At 33.3% G+C, this 15,682-nt stretch overlaps 2 protein-coding genes across 2 annotated transcripts; one reads left to right on the top strand and one right to left on the bottom strand.

Annotated features, from left to right (window-relative positions):
• The first annotated feature begins 2,037 nt into the window (after window positions 1-2,037).
• Window positions 2,038-8,191, top strand: LOC134714007 (uncharacterized). The gene is made up of 4 exons (XM_063575263.1): window positions 2,038-2,445; window positions 4,299-4,503; window positions 5,502-5,540; window positions 8,056-8,191. The coding sequence occupies exons 1-4, from the start codon at window positions 2,305-2,307 to the stop codon at window positions 8,142-8,144; spliced, it is 474 nt and encodes a 157-aa protein (XP_063431333.1). The 5' UTR covers window positions 2,038-2,304; the 3' UTR covers window positions 8,145-8,191.
• Window positions 8,192-9,361: 1,170 nt separating this feature from the next.
• LOC134714006 (uncharacterized) lies at window positions 9,362-12,876 on the bottom strand. Its single transcript, XM_063575262.1, has 6 exons — window positions 12,733-12,876; window positions 12,028-12,133; window positions 11,506-11,736; window positions 10,952-11,019; window positions 10,227-10,308; window positions 9,362-9,519 (listed from the first exon to the last, which is right to left on the bottom strand). Exons 1-6 carry the CDS (start codon window positions 12,804-12,806, stop codon window positions 9,445-9,447), a joined length of 636 nt encoding a protein of 211 aa, XP_063431332.1. The 5' UTR covers window positions 12,807-12,876; the 3' UTR covers window positions 9,362-9,444.
• Window positions 12,877-15,682: the final 2,806 nt, after the last annotated feature.

The following is a 15,682-nucleotide window of genomic DNA, read 5'->3' as shown; positions in this document are numbered from 1 at the left end:
TGACGGTTTTGTTTTTTACCTTATTATACGGCCGTCAAAATTTTGACGGGACGTATGCTTTATACAAATATCAGACGTCTGTTTGTCTGTCCGTCCGCCTGTCTGACTGTTCGGTGTCCACATGTCGCACCGTAACTTGAGAATGACAGGGACATGATTCATTTGTAAAATGTTAGTTCGTGTGGTGATTTGAATGGAAAAACGGGAAAAAATATTCGAAATGTTTTTCATTGAATGAAATTAAGAAATGAAATGGGGAATGTGTCAACGAGAACACGACCCAACCAAAGAGCAAAAACAGCCGAAGGCCACCAAAGGGTCTCCAACACAGCGAGAAAATCCTGCACCCGTAAGCATGATTTAACTGGTCCCTAAACAAAAATGTGTACTTCTTCAGTGATAATGGACGTCATACTTAACTCCGAAATATGTGAATAAACTTAAATTAAAAATTATACAAGACTAACAAATGCCAGAGGCTCCTGAGTTGGGACAGGCGCAACATATTAATAGAGAATGTGTCAATATTGGACACTTATGATGCCCCCGCTTATATTATAATATATAACGTTATTAAAGTGTTTTCTCACGAGAACGGTAAAAGTGACGCCACGAAATTCGAACATGAACTTTGTTTTGTTGTAATAAAACTTTTTTCATAACATTTTATTCAGGCAAACTAAAGTCAGATAACGGATACTTATTTCGTGACGGACGGAAGTACAGACGGACAAGGATATCTGTGGGGCGTATACATACTTTTTTCTCTCTATTTAATCATACATATAAGTACAGTGATTTCAGTCGGGATGACATCAATGTAATGTTGAGAAGGTTTTTTTTTTGCATTGAAGATGACCGGATAATTTTGTTTTTGTTCTTCATGTGAAAATCTGAAAAAGGAAGGAAACGAGATTTTTTCCTAAACAGTAATTGCTTTTCCATGAAGCATTTGAGCATCATGAATCTCAGGGGCGGATTTAGGCGGCGCGTGGCGGGCGTGCGCCCCCCTAAAATTTGCAAAGCATGGGTTGACTTCAACATTTTTAAGAATCAGATATCATGAAACCATTCAATCTTTTTTAACATTCAAAGTATCACTGACCTACGCTTTATTAAAGTTCTATAAATAATTTCAAAGGAAGGTGTCAAACGCGGAGCTGCTTTTGATGACAAATATAATAGATTTTTAGCAGATAAAGTAAAAACAAGTGTTAAATTGCATTTGCGGTTTTTATAATCAATTTGTTTGATAATCGAAGTTCCAAGACATCCATTGCTCACTTTCACAACAACAGTCGGCAGGTGAGATTCTTTTATAATATCCATAATGAACGATAGAAAACCTGTTTCAAGCGAAAGGTTCGTTTATTAATTTGTATCTCTGTGTCTATATTTATTTCTCACTTGCAACCTAAATATTTAGCCGAATTATGTACCGTATTACTGTATGCTTGAGATCCCAAGAAAATAAATATAACTGCGTAAATGCATTCTATTCTGATGTTTAATAGTTGTTTGTGGCGAACACAGTAAAGTCTGACACGACCTCCGATAGCCAAAAAAGTAAAAAAACAGATAGTATGAAAGGACAATTAAAAATCGCTGGTAAAAGTAGAAATTTTCGTTTGAAAAATAATTTGGTCAGGTGAGCAATTGTGATCTGTCTAGTCTCACTTTGCGTCCGTCTGTCCATCCGTCTATCTGTAGATTGTTGTCATGTGTGGACTAAGGCGGTTTCAGCTTGAAACTTTATTTTTTTCACTTATTTTACCACACTATAGTTCGAGATATCTACATTTCACCCCTTTAGAAGAATATTTTAATATTTTACCTAAAACAAACCTCCAAAATATTTTCGCCTCGTTCCGCTCCGCGAATTATAAAAATTTGCGCCCCCCCCCCCCCCCTAACTGGAAATCCTAGACCCGCCCCTGATGATAAATGGTCATTGTGACATAATCATGTGATATTTAAAGACTTTAAATAGAATATAAAAGTAAGGGAGAAACCAGATCATCCACAAACTTGTTGGTTACATCCTTCGCGTGTGGTTTAGCCTTTTATCTGATTTGTATATAAATAAAATGTGAAAAGAATAATTACACCGTTTATTCACAGACGAAGAGAAATGTCAGTAGATCGTCGCTGTACTGGTTGCAGACGAATTATCAACAATAAAACTGCCTGTTGTGTTTATACGTCATGATAACATGATATTTGCTACACCGCTAGAGCATGTTAGAAATGGAATAAGATCACGAACTGATTTAACATACTTTTATTTGATATTTTAATGAAAATATGAAAGTTTTGGGCGGTGTTTTGTTTCTCGTTACCTTATATCAATCTAGTGCACAACAATATGTTAATATTGTGACGGTCACACCTGGACTTGCAACCACATTGACATGTCATGTCAAGAATATAGATGACAGTAAAGAGGTCAGTATTTTTCTTAACATTGAAATAACATTTTACATATATCATATATATTTATGTGTGTAAAAACTATGTCATTTCAAGAATTTGTATAATAATATTTGTCTTATATACAAATCCTTGGTTATATATACATACTGTACGTTTTCTTTACATCAAATGCTGATAAAAAGTAAGCATTCAAGATTATAGAGAGGGTTCAACGCTCACAGACGTTCGTTCGACCCGTCATATATTCAATATCAATAGCTTAAAGGAAGCAACCATTTAACTTCAAGGGGGGGGGGGGGGGGGGTATTGTTTTTTATCCGAGTCTTTTTGTTTTTTTCTCTCATCAGCTTGACCACAATACTGTTATTTTTTTCATTAAATTGGGGGTGTTAATGTTTTTTTAGGAAAATATGATCCCCCCTATGAAGTTAAATATTCGTTCCCTTAGGGATTTTGTCATCTGAACTACTCCCGTTCAGCTTACAGTTGTGTGCTGTACTTTTTATTTCAAATGCGTGGGATGTATAATTAATTCAAAATAATCATCAGAAGGAATAGAAATATTAAATACGATACAGCGTTGAACCTATGTATATAAGAAATATATTTGATTGGTGTTTGACGCCACATTTTTACCGCTGGAGTGCCAGTAGAATTCATATACCTTCGGTAGGAAAGCTTACAGTCTTGATCAAATGCCATGTGCGGGATTCGAACTCACAACCTCAGTGCCAACATGCAAGTGATACAGAGAGATTTCATACACTCAAAATCCGAAAATAAACTGACAATATCTCGAGAGAAAAAAAGAAAAACGATAAAAACGACGAACAAGTCTCCAAAACATTACATAGAAACATAAAGTGAACAAATCAAACGCCACTTAAACCGATGGTGAACTCGGTTGCTACACAAGAGTTGGCAGTTCATGCTTCACACGTGGCACTCTTCGTATTAAAAGATCCTACAACTACAACCATGGTGATAAATCTCTTTCGGTGATGACACGATCCGGGAAAATAATTGTCACGAAAATTGGAGCATATATATATGTTTCTGGGGGTTTTTTTTATGACACAGATATTCCTTAACAGATATAGGCAGATGTGGTGTGAGTGACAATGAGACAACTCTCCATCAAAATAACAATTTATAAAAGTAAACCATTATAGGTCAAGGTACGGCCTTCAACACAGAGCCTTGGCTCACACCGAACATGCAGCAAGCTATAAACAAAATTAGTAATGTAAAACCATTCAAACGGCAAAAACATCGTTCTTATCTATATAAAAACGAGAAACGGGAAACATGTACACGTATGAACTTCATAAACAAACGACAACTGCCTTTCATCAGATTCCTGATTTAGGACAAGTGCAAACATTTGCAGTGGTATTAAACGTCTATCAAATCCTGATGATGTCCGTAAATTTATAAATGGATGACTTCAACTTTACTACCTTTTACTATTTTGGCTGTATAATGGGTACCACTTTCTATGAGTAGAGTAATCCAGAGAATACAACTGACTGGTACTAGTATTTAGAAGGAAAACTGGCAATAATTCTGATCGGAGTCAAAAATACTTCTTCGCATCAGACACTAAAGAACACAATAAATTAACTACTAAGACCCCTTTTTAAATTCCGACCAAATTTCTTCAAAAACGTGTATTACTTGTTCAATCAAAATCTACAATACTCCCTTTGTAGGCTATACAGGAACTTGAATTTTAACGTACAGATGTAAACATTTAGATATGATAAATTTCTCCGTTTGTACATGTTGGAAGGTTCTCCATTATTTCAATATATTGCAAGATTTTGTTATTTCTTTATACTTTTGTCGTTTGTTATCATCATCAGGTTATATGGGTCGGACCTTCAGGAAATCCTCTTACCATTGGTAAACGTAATGTTACAACAGATTCGCGAATTTATATAGAACAGCCTTATGCGAATGTCTGGAAACTTCACATAACCAGAGTAAAACTGAGTGACGCCGGGGATTATACCTGTAAAGTGGAATCGACACCCCCTCAAGTTTCAAAAGTAAAGTTAATTGTTAAAGGTAAGGTTACGGATACTGTATTGCAAATCCATAAATAATAATAATACTTTATTCCGTATTAAGTAAATACAGCTCATAAGATTAAACAGGTACACAAATTATGCAGTTTACATATACATATGAAGCATTAATGTCATAAACTATTTCTAACATATAGCGGAGTTTGGCATACACTTTACATTGATAATAAAGACACATATAAACAAACAATCAAGTGTTACGAATTTGTCTGCCTCATAAATGTATTTAGTAAACACAGATCATTTAACTCCTTAATATTTCTTACAGATAATAAAAAATAAACAGTTATCTACAAATAAAATTGATCGAAAATTTACTTTACTAATATGACCAAAAGAAATCACACAGTAAAGCAGATGTAAGTAAACAATCAAAGGAAAAGCATATAATTGTTGATCTTTGTCTAGAACATCGTTAGCCCCTTCCATAATACGTAAGCATGGATTTTACCCAGGCAAAGACTGAACTTCAGGAAGTGTATTTCTGTATTCGGTGAGATAAACCCGATAAAAGTTTTAATCTTATCAAAACATTAATTTTCCTTTCATTTTTCTTATTCGTTCACTTAATTTAATTTCTCATTGTTTCTCTTATACACGAATTATATGTCAATTTTCCCTTTTTTCTGTTTGTTGAAGACATTTCCACGATAATTAAAGTATACGGAACAAATAAATAATAGCTGTTTTAAAAAAGCTAGCCGTCTTTTGGTTGTTTTTTTTTGGGGGGGGGGGGGGTGTACGTAGTGATACTTTAGTCTCTTTGTCGTGTAATCTGATCCTGTCATTTGAATTGCCCAGTCAGACACCAATCAATTATGATTTTTGGAGAGAAAAAGACAAGTGATATAAAATGCATTATTTATTTGATAAACAATTTTCTTCATGAAAAGGTATACATCGTTAGGATTCGTTTTGATTCATTTTGTTTCTTTTCATATATTTTTTTAACAACAACGACTATGCCATGAACAATAGAAATACTATCAACATCGACGAATTCTCCAACACAAACAGGTAACTGCAGTTATTTTATATATATATGATATTATTTGACGAATATGCTACACTAGCCGAAACTTTTTGACATGCATTTGAAAATTTTAAATGTTCTGGTCAAAAATATTAAAAATTGCTACAATAATTTCATAATATAATTTAGAACTCCGTTATATATGTAAAATGTAGTCTTTCTGTGAAATTATACAAATCTGCGACGTAACATGTGAAGTGGGTAGACGGAAGATACCAGAGGAATAGCGACTATGTTTATTCCCATGAGTCGAATACGAGCTAACAATGCCATGGCCAAAAAAAATACGAAAAATTATCAGAAGACAAACAACAATCTACAAAAAACAACACAGAAAGCTAAAGATTGAGCAACATGAATCCTACATAAAGCCGATGATGATCTTAGATGCTGTGGATTGGTAACTTTATATTCTTCTTCATATGTGGCTATTTTGAGTACAGACCCGAGTCGAATTTTGTAGGTCACCTTCGATGAAAAAACATGTTGTGGCGGGATACGATAATAAGAGTATATCCGTCGTCATCTGTATAATAGATATCCCAAAACGGAAAAAAAACTTGATGGCGTGCATAATGGTTTGCATAGAGTTGTCTCCCTTTACAAATGATTACGGATAAATACGGTTTATGCTTGAAAATAAATGGACGGAAAATGCTCCATACATTTCAAGGAACTATAGAAGTTGATAACTTTAGACAGTATCAAATATAATCAGTCCGCCAAAACAGTATAAAAAATTATCAGTCCGCCAAAGCGCACAACATCACTATACTGTTAGTCGATTCATAAGGCGTGCCTTCTGGGCAACTACATATTTACCGAAACAAAAGACAGTAAATGTTTTATTCCATATTCCGAGAGAAATTAATGTAATGGGAAATATTTACCAAAACCAATTGTACATCAAACGTTTTTTACCAAAATTATACACGTAAAAGCACGCGACGTTTTGCGCGGTGAATAACCTTTTTCCGTAGGTGAATATGCTTATTTATTCAAAATTCCATTCATATAGAAAAACCTTCTAATTTTTTATCAATATGGAATAATATACAATTACAGTGTCTTTTGATGAGGTAAATGTGTGGTTTTATTGACTTTTGAAAAACTGATATTCACTGAGGCCAACGGCCGAAGTGAATATCAGTTTTTCAAAAGTCAATAAAACCACATATTTACCGAAACAAAAGACAGTAAATGTTTTATTCCATATACCGAAAGAAATGAATGTAATGGAATATATTTACCAAAACCATTTGTACATCAAACGATTTTTTACTAAAAGTATACACGTAAAAGCACGCGACGTTTTGCGCGGTGAATGTTGTGATTTCAAATGAGACAATTATCCATTTAAGACCAAAATACCCTGACAGTGTGTTTACTTTTGGCACTGTAAAATTTATGTTGAAGGTAGATTCACGTCAAACGTAACAAATCAGTTATAGATTCTGGAATTTACGGTCGCTATTATGGTTTTGTAAGATGGTTGACAGTATAAAAGATGAAGTCGCAATCCTGCACTCTTTTTCTTGATAATTACCACATATACCATTTATTACTGCAGCCGCTGCTTTATTATCATTAGCCGTAAGATTGGTTATACTTATAAAGAAGGAACTACATGTAATTGTCCTTCAGATTCTCAGATTTTCACGGTTTATGTTCGATGGTGTTGTGAGAAATAAAACAAATATGAAAATTTGAAATTATCAACTTTGAATGCAGTATTCCTGCATATAACATACTAGACATATCAAATAAATAAATGCAAATTTAAAATTGTATAATCATGGAACGGCGTAACACTAAGGGGAACGTACGATATTGTGTGTTTGCCCCTATTTATGACCTTGCAGCACATGCATCCCAATTTCTTTTTTGCCTGAAAACAATTGATACAACTGTTACACGTTTATAAACTCTGCCTCCAAATGAAAAGAAAAAACGACAATAAAATGTTTTGTCTGGCTAGTTTGTCATGGAGAGAACGAATTGAACAAAGAGGGACAACTCTGTTATGAAAAATACGCCAAATATTATATATATTACACTGAATTGACTCGTCTAAACATCAACCCAACAATGTTAGATCTGTAAATTTGCTTTCGCAAATTTTTGGTTCTTCCCTCGCCGGGATTCGAACCCATGCTACTGTGATATCGTGACACCAAATCGCCTGCACTGCAGCCGTCCCGCTAGACCACACGACCACCTGGGCTCTCATAAAAAGAGCTTCGGTGGGCATGTGTTACCTTTCCACGTCGGTTTAGAAGTGTATATATACTTAAAGCTAATTGTGTCACTTACACGCAGTTCTTACATACAGTTGCATATAATGTTGATATACAAACCGACCTGAAAAATATATGATTTTAACAGTGCGTTCTGTGTAGCACATGTTACCTTCGACTGTTTGGTTGCTTATCTCCTATTTCGTCATTGTGTTGACACAAAATTGAGTTACCCTTATTAAATTTTATTCTTTCTTTTCAGATCCAACTGGTATGGCACCGAGTTTACGAATGAAGAATTTCGAAGTTTTTTGTGCCATTTTATCATTTTCATTTCTAGTTGCTGAATGATTATGATGAATGTGTAAATACAACAATTACATGTATATATTTCTTTGTTTTCGACTTATAACATCAGTGCACTGTCTCCTGCAAGCAAGTGTATATAAATACAAATATTTAGTTTTACGAGTATAGATTTGAACATATTCTTTAGCATGTCCTGCTGTCTTTCGTAGATACAAATCTCATTAAAATCGTATCAAATCTTTATAATGAATCATTGAAAAGTGAACCTACAGGGATACATTTTCTCGTTGCATTGAAGACCTGTTGGTGACCTTAAGCTTCTGCTGTGGGCTGCTCAATGATCGGTTTGTTGTCTCTTTGACACATTCCCCATTTCCATTCTCAATTTTATCTTAGACTCAAATATGTAAAAATTATCATTTTTTTCTCTCTCTCTTTAATTAATAATAAATTAGTAACCTGTAATTAACTGCTATACACTATAAAAACAAAATGATCACTATTAACACATTTCCCAATTGTCCCACAATTAAACATCCCAATTGTCCCACAATTAAACTTCCCATGCAATTGTCCCACAAACATATTCCCGATTGTCCCACAAACATATTCCCGATTGGCCCACAAAATTTCATGACTTTTTAACCTGTAATTTCCAAAAGTGTCCCCGGGACAATCGGGAATACACCAAATTAATGTAGTGATATTTCCATTCCCTAGGGTAAAAAAAAATACATGTACCAAAGGTTTATATATTTGGTAAAAATCAATCTTTGAGACACGACCTATTTATTAATAGAATTTTTTTATGTTTTTTTCGTGATGGTTGTTACAAGAAAAACAATAGAAAACGAGTTCCTCAGTTCGTCACTTGTTGCTCAACCTTTTGTGAATGTCTTGTTTTGTGGATTTTCTTTGTGTTTTTGGTAAATGAGCAATTTTTCTTCTGAAAAAGTAAATCAACGCACGAGATTTAGGCTGCTTGGATTCTCTAGTTGTTTATAAAAAAGAAGATGTGGTACTATGATTGCCAACGATACACCTCTCCACTAAAGACCATATGACACAGAAATTAGCATCTATAGGGCACCATACAACCTTCAACAACGAGCTAAGCCCATTCGGCATAGTCCGCTAGTAAAGGCCTCGAACTGACAAATGTTAAACAATTCGAACGAGACATGTTTGCATGGTTGTTTTTCTCTCTCTCTCGATTAGCTGAACATTAACATATTTAATGTGAAATGACAAATTCTAAAAATATATTATAATTTATTTTATAAAAACATGAAATAAAACAACCTCAAAAAGTGATTTACAAAACGTTATATTGTATATGTCTTCATCTACGGAATTCACGCTTGACTAGTTCAAAATCCGGCAACCTTGCATAGCATCCATACTTTTCATTAAATTCCTGGAAATGAATTAAAAAAATATAATGATAAAATAAAAATGAAGAATCTAAAAAAACAAAAGTATATTATTGAATTTTAATAATTTAATTTATTTAATTATTGAAATAGTGCGCCTTTAGCCAATATCTCTTTGAATTTAGAGCGTTGGACCTTTATTTTTTTGCGTTTTATCACGGACAAACAACTCGGTCGAACCTTACTATTCGTTAATAGTGTATAGTCGTCAATGTCTGTAATGGTTTCTACTGGACAGTCAGGAAGCACAACAATCATTTAATGTTGTAAGTTGTTATTAAATCTGTTATATAAGCTTACAAACGTAACCCTTTCAAATCTCACTGGAGTAAAGTTGATGACCGTAATTTGATTCACGGTCATCCAAAGATGGCGGATTAAAAATCGGGTCAGTCTCTATATTGTCTGTAAAAGTGTTTCTATATTATTTTCTATACAAAGCATACATTGGTATGATGTAAATTTATAAAAGATTCATATTGAAATCACAAATTACTACTGAGAAAAGTGCATGAAACAGGCAATTCGATTTATAAAATCTTGTATCAGGTAATTTTATCATTGCGGCATCCCTTAATCTAATGTTGACTCCGATATCAACCGCCATCTTTTTCTTAAAGCTCTTGAAACACTCTACATCCAGTTACATGCCAAATGCTCAAAATATCAAGAATGTAGTAAATGAACTTACCTGAGGCATTGTAAACTGGTATTTGCTACTCATCCTCTGCACAACAGTTTGTATCGGTATGATTGTGTGTATACTACTATTACTGAAATGAAATTAAAAAAAACCATTGTAATGCGTATTAGATTGTAACACTGTTTCTTTTAGCATGCTGACTTTTTCATTCTGTACATACTTATTTTTTCCTTTACAGCCGATTTCATTGAGTGTGTAGCAAGAGGTAATATCATTGGTTAGCAAGCTTGTTAGCTGAACCGTGAAGTCAGAGTTACATGTAGGTTAGTTCAATTTCCCTCCTTTAAATGTAAACTAGTCAAATAGATAACCAACTTATCTGTCTGTAGAAGTAAGCTTCTCCGACGGGAGGGTAGTATACCTTACCTTACAATGACTTCACTCATATAATGGTGACACTCAATGCAATCGGCTGTAATATTATCTCCTCGTGCTTTTACTTTATTATTTTTTTTAAACAAAAAATTGTAGCATTGTGATACATGTGTGCTTTTGCAGTAAGACAAATTTGGTGCTTGCATTTGAGATAATTTTTCTTTTATCGTGTATTGTTTATTGGGAGACTCAGACATTTTGAAACCTTTTTTTTGTCATTGTTGCGTATTGTGCCAGCGACATTAAAGCAAAAATACAATTTAAAAGTCCACATACTTTTTTTGCTTCAACGAGTTAACAAATATGGCATGGAACCAGTTTATATGCAAATTACTTACACATGCGTTGGAGTAAGTGTCCTATCATTCACTTGGAATTCAATCATTTTGACTATGTCCTGTTCCAGCTTAAACAAATACAATGATAAAAATTAATTGAAAAAAGAACTATTGTGAATGAAAATTTGGGTAATATATGCAAAATGTTTGCTTAACCTTAAACTATTAGACTAGTAGACTGTCCTATATATCTGATCCTGTACTCTGCAATAAAATAATGTTTACTTCCTTTGCATGTATCCAGCATCAATATCTGAGATACATTTTTCAGTGGCAGTTCTGTAAAAATCAAGCGGCATCAAAATCTATTTTTCGGTTGTGGAATTTACGGTTTATCTAATTTTATGTGTGTCTATGTGATAGAAACGGTCGCTGTGGTTTAGTATCATTCTCTACAGTGACATGCTATATGCAATTCTATTATAATTCCCAATTCTATTATAATTCCCAATTCTATTATAATTCCCAATTCTATTATAATTCCCAATTGTTAAGTCAAATGGATTGATGGTTTTTGTGTTTGCTTTGTCATGATAATAATGTTGCATATTTACCTTTTTGACAGATAATCTTATCCTGGACTCCTGTTTCAGAAGATCTTGGTACTTTTGTTCCGTCCTTTTCGCTTGCTTTAATGTTTGTTGAAGATGTTTCTGAATTTTATTTATTGCTTTTCGTGTAGTGTGTTCTTCATGTGCACTTACAATTATTTCTACTATGTAATCATTAATCTTCTTTGAAGTATCCAACTTGTGTGTAACTTTTCTGTTGGCAAGCCAACACACCTAAAATGTTATTTTATTCAAATTTAAAAAAAAGCGCATTTCTAGGAACTGACTCAAATGATAATTATACTTAAAGTATTTATCATAATTTTACATACATTTTTACAAGAATATTTAACAGAGGTCTAGTCATTTGATTAATATCGTATCTTTCATTTGACTCTTTTCATAGTAACTCTTTAAAAGGGTCCCCTTTTGGTTTAATTTCCTTTTTCTGTTTTATTTAATCTCGCCGTTATTATAATAATTTATTTTTTCGGGGAAGTGGCTGATGGGAATTATGATTATTACCTTTTGCTGATCCTGCAATTTTTTGTAAATTTGGTTGTGTCTTTTTATCTCCTTTTCCAATTCTTTGATCTTCTTTTCACATTGATTGACTATCTTTTTGTCAAACCTACAACATTTTTATAACATGATTTCACGAATCTACAGTTTTATAACATGATTTCACGAATTAATCTACAGTTTTATAACATGATTTCACGAATCTACAGTTTTATAACATGATGTCACGAATTAATCTACAGTTTTATAACATGATTTCACGAATCTACAGTTTTATAACATGATTTCACGAATCTACAGTTTTATAACATGATTTCACGAATCTTTCACAAGTTATCTAACCATTATATAAAAATAAGGATGTGGTATGATTGCCAATGAGACAAATATCCACCAAATCTTAAATACAGTGGATGTAAGCAATTATAGGCAACCGTAAGGGCCTTCAACAACGAGAAAAATTCATATCGTAAGGTCGGTTATAAAAGGCCCCAACATTAAAATATGAAAAAAATCAATTGAGAGAGCTAACGGCCTAATTTATAACAAGTTTCAGAAAACAAACCATTTTTAAAAGCTTTTATTGTTACAACTTTTATACAAACTTCTGACCCTCACGAAAGCAAAGGATTTACAAGTCACAAACTGAACTTACTTCTTAAAATTATCTTCTTATATTGGCTTTTTAATTTCTAAAACAATACTTACATTCCATCAAACACATAACCTATTCCGTACATCCTTGGAATATATATGGTCATTACGACATCTGTGGCCTCCATTTCTATTATTTTTCTCTGCGAAAACGTGCTGAACTTCTGCGTGTATATCTTTTCACGTCGTTGTGAAGGAAAGAAGAGAACGATGGGAAGGGCCGACGTCACAATAAAGACGTCTTCCAGTTGGACGTTATAACAACAATGCGAACGACGTCAAGACTACTTTTGCCCATACTAGGCTCAAAATAAGAATAAGGAGATGAGGTATGAATGCCAATGTGAATACTTTCCACTAGATTGCTGATGAATATAAAAATAAGAAGATGTGGAATAATTGCCAATGAGATACATTTTTGTAAATCTCCATCAGAGACCAAAAGACATAGAAGTTCAAAATTAAAGGTCACTGTATGGTCTTCGACAATGAGCAAAACCAATACCGCATAGGCTGCTATTATAGGCCCCGAAATAATGACAAATGTAAAACAATGAAGTCGACTTAACCGATTATAGACAAACTTGAAGATTATTGAACAGATAAGTTGTTACTCAAATGTTAACCAAATACCAAAAACACAGGAAATCGTTGATTGTATATGTATGTATGGGGTTTTGTTATGAAGTTAACTGCACGAAACATCCATTGGTTGGCCTGTATAACTTCAACTATATAAACTAAAAGTCAGTGGTATTTCACAGCAAACTCTTAACATGCTAACAAGTAAGAAATCTTCCTTCAAATGAATTTGGCTTATTAGACTTATTGATACGCGTTATAATTATTTTTTTGTGGTCGCGTTATAATTATTTTTTGTGGTCGCGTTATAATTATTTTTTGTGGTCAACAGTCAAAGTGTTTATAAAAAAATTGAGAAGTCAATTGGTAGATTCATGCAATTTTAGTTAAGCCGAAAAAGAACAAAATTTGACATAAATTCCACGATTACAAAATTGAAAGTTTTTTTCCCGGAATGCCGAGAATGAATGATTAAACAAAACCAGGGTTGTAAAATGTCTTAACAAAATTGTTAGAATATGTAGTGTTTTTGGGTTAAAGTGAAAATATTCAAAGGACAAGGGACGAGAAGACCAGTTTATGCATGGTCTAAATATGGCAAACTATAAAACACCAGGCAAACAAATGATACAGTTGTAACCTTAAGTACATGTACTTACTTTGTGAAGAATAAAGAAAATAATTATGCATTATAAAGTTATTATGACAATAAAACATCACCAATATAATACAATTTCATAAAAACAATTCTAGGTTTTAATGATTTCGAACATTTTCCGCATAATAAGGGAAATCGCCTGCGCATTTACATTTTGTATACGTATTCAGATAGTACAAAATGAGTCTACAAAAGAATCATCTGTGACGCTCTAATAAAACAAAAATCAAAAGGCCAAATTAAGTACGAAGTTGAAATTTATAGAAATACACTGAACATGTTTTATTTGACATGCTGATGACCACCCGACATTTCATACGTCCAGGTAATAAAACAGAATTGATGTGTAATTTAACAGGAATCGTGCGAATACTTAACAGAGAGAGTGGACATGATCCAACCCTGCTTTACTGCATATAAAGCAAAGACAATTTCAGCAAACAATGTGAATTATAAAAAGGCTGTGTGGGTTTCTTTTTAGTTTAATCATGTCAAACTGCGTTCCAAAAACAATAATTTGTTCAGCGAACAAGTCTGAATCTGACACCTGGTCCAAGACCACAATTATTTCGTGGTGCATTTCTTTTAGAACATAAATGAAAATTTAAAAAAAACAACACCTTCGCTTTCTCAATGCTCTTTTTGAGGGTTTCTTATCGTCGAGTTGCGAGTTGCGAGTTAAGAAAGTCGAGTTGCGAGTAATAACAGTCGAGTTGCGAGTTACAAAAGTCGAGTTGCGAGTTACAAAAGTCGAGTTGCGAGTTACAAAAGTCGAGTTGCGAGTTACAAAAGTCAAGTTGCGAGTTACAAAAGTCGAGTTGCGAGTTACAAAAGTCGAGTTGCGAGTTACAAAAGTCGAGTTGCGAGTTACAAAAATATTGTTTACACCGAATTTTCAGGTTTGATTCACATTTGATAAACAAAACATGCATGTATCCGAACTTAGTTATTCCCTGATTTTGGGATTTGAAACAGTTATATGTGATACTTATTTATAAGAGTCTAATATAAGTTAAGTTTTGGAAGCATACAAAAAAATAATGTATCCTTAATGGACGAAATCGATCTTATTTAATCCAATGCGTTTACACTACAACATAAAAAGAACCAATCTGACCATAAATTACCTTTCGTAAACAAATAATCCTAAAAATAGAATAGTAAAGGAATTCTGCATCTCGCGCGAACTATAACCCATTGCAAAATCCGGCATTGAGAAAATAGTTTGCTCATTGGAATTTCGTATTGACTTGTAAATCATTATTTTGAATCATACATTACAAGTCATTAAACAAAGATATGTGTGTAGACTTCGCTAAATAACTAAATGAAACCCCAGATGCTGTTGATATAAATTCTTACATATTTACTCGTGAATTATCGGATTTATCCAATCGAGATAGTTAAATTATCAATTTTAAAGGCCGAGCCGATTATCGGTAGTGTTCATATCTCTCAAACGAGACAAATTTTGTTTTGTTATGTATATTTGAGAATGTGTCTGTACATAAATATTTAGGGAACTACATCTGTATATTATTACAAATCTAGATGTTAAACGAAATGTAAATGAATATATGTTACTTAACAATGATAATTGTTTATGATTTTATAGTTCAGGTCCTGTCTTGAATTAAGTGTATGTGACTTATATTTAGAATAATATTTCGTGTCAACGTATAAAATATGCCAGTGGCTGTTTTGTCGACTCCCTTCGGGGCTATTTTACCAGCGCCAGCAGAATATGCTATTTTGCCGGTTTTA

Source organism: Mytilus trossulus, chromosome 4 (assembly GCF_036588685.1).
Source record: "Mytilus trossulus isolate FHL-02 chromosome 4, PNRI_Mtr1.1.1.hap1, whole genome shotgun sequence".
NCBI classification, from domain to species: domain Eukaryota; kingdom Metazoa; phylum Mollusca; class Bivalvia; order Mytilida; family Mytilidae; genus Mytilus; species Mytilus trossulus.
Note: the sequence above shows the minus strand (reverse complement) of the source record. Positions and strands in the feature narration are given on the sequence as shown.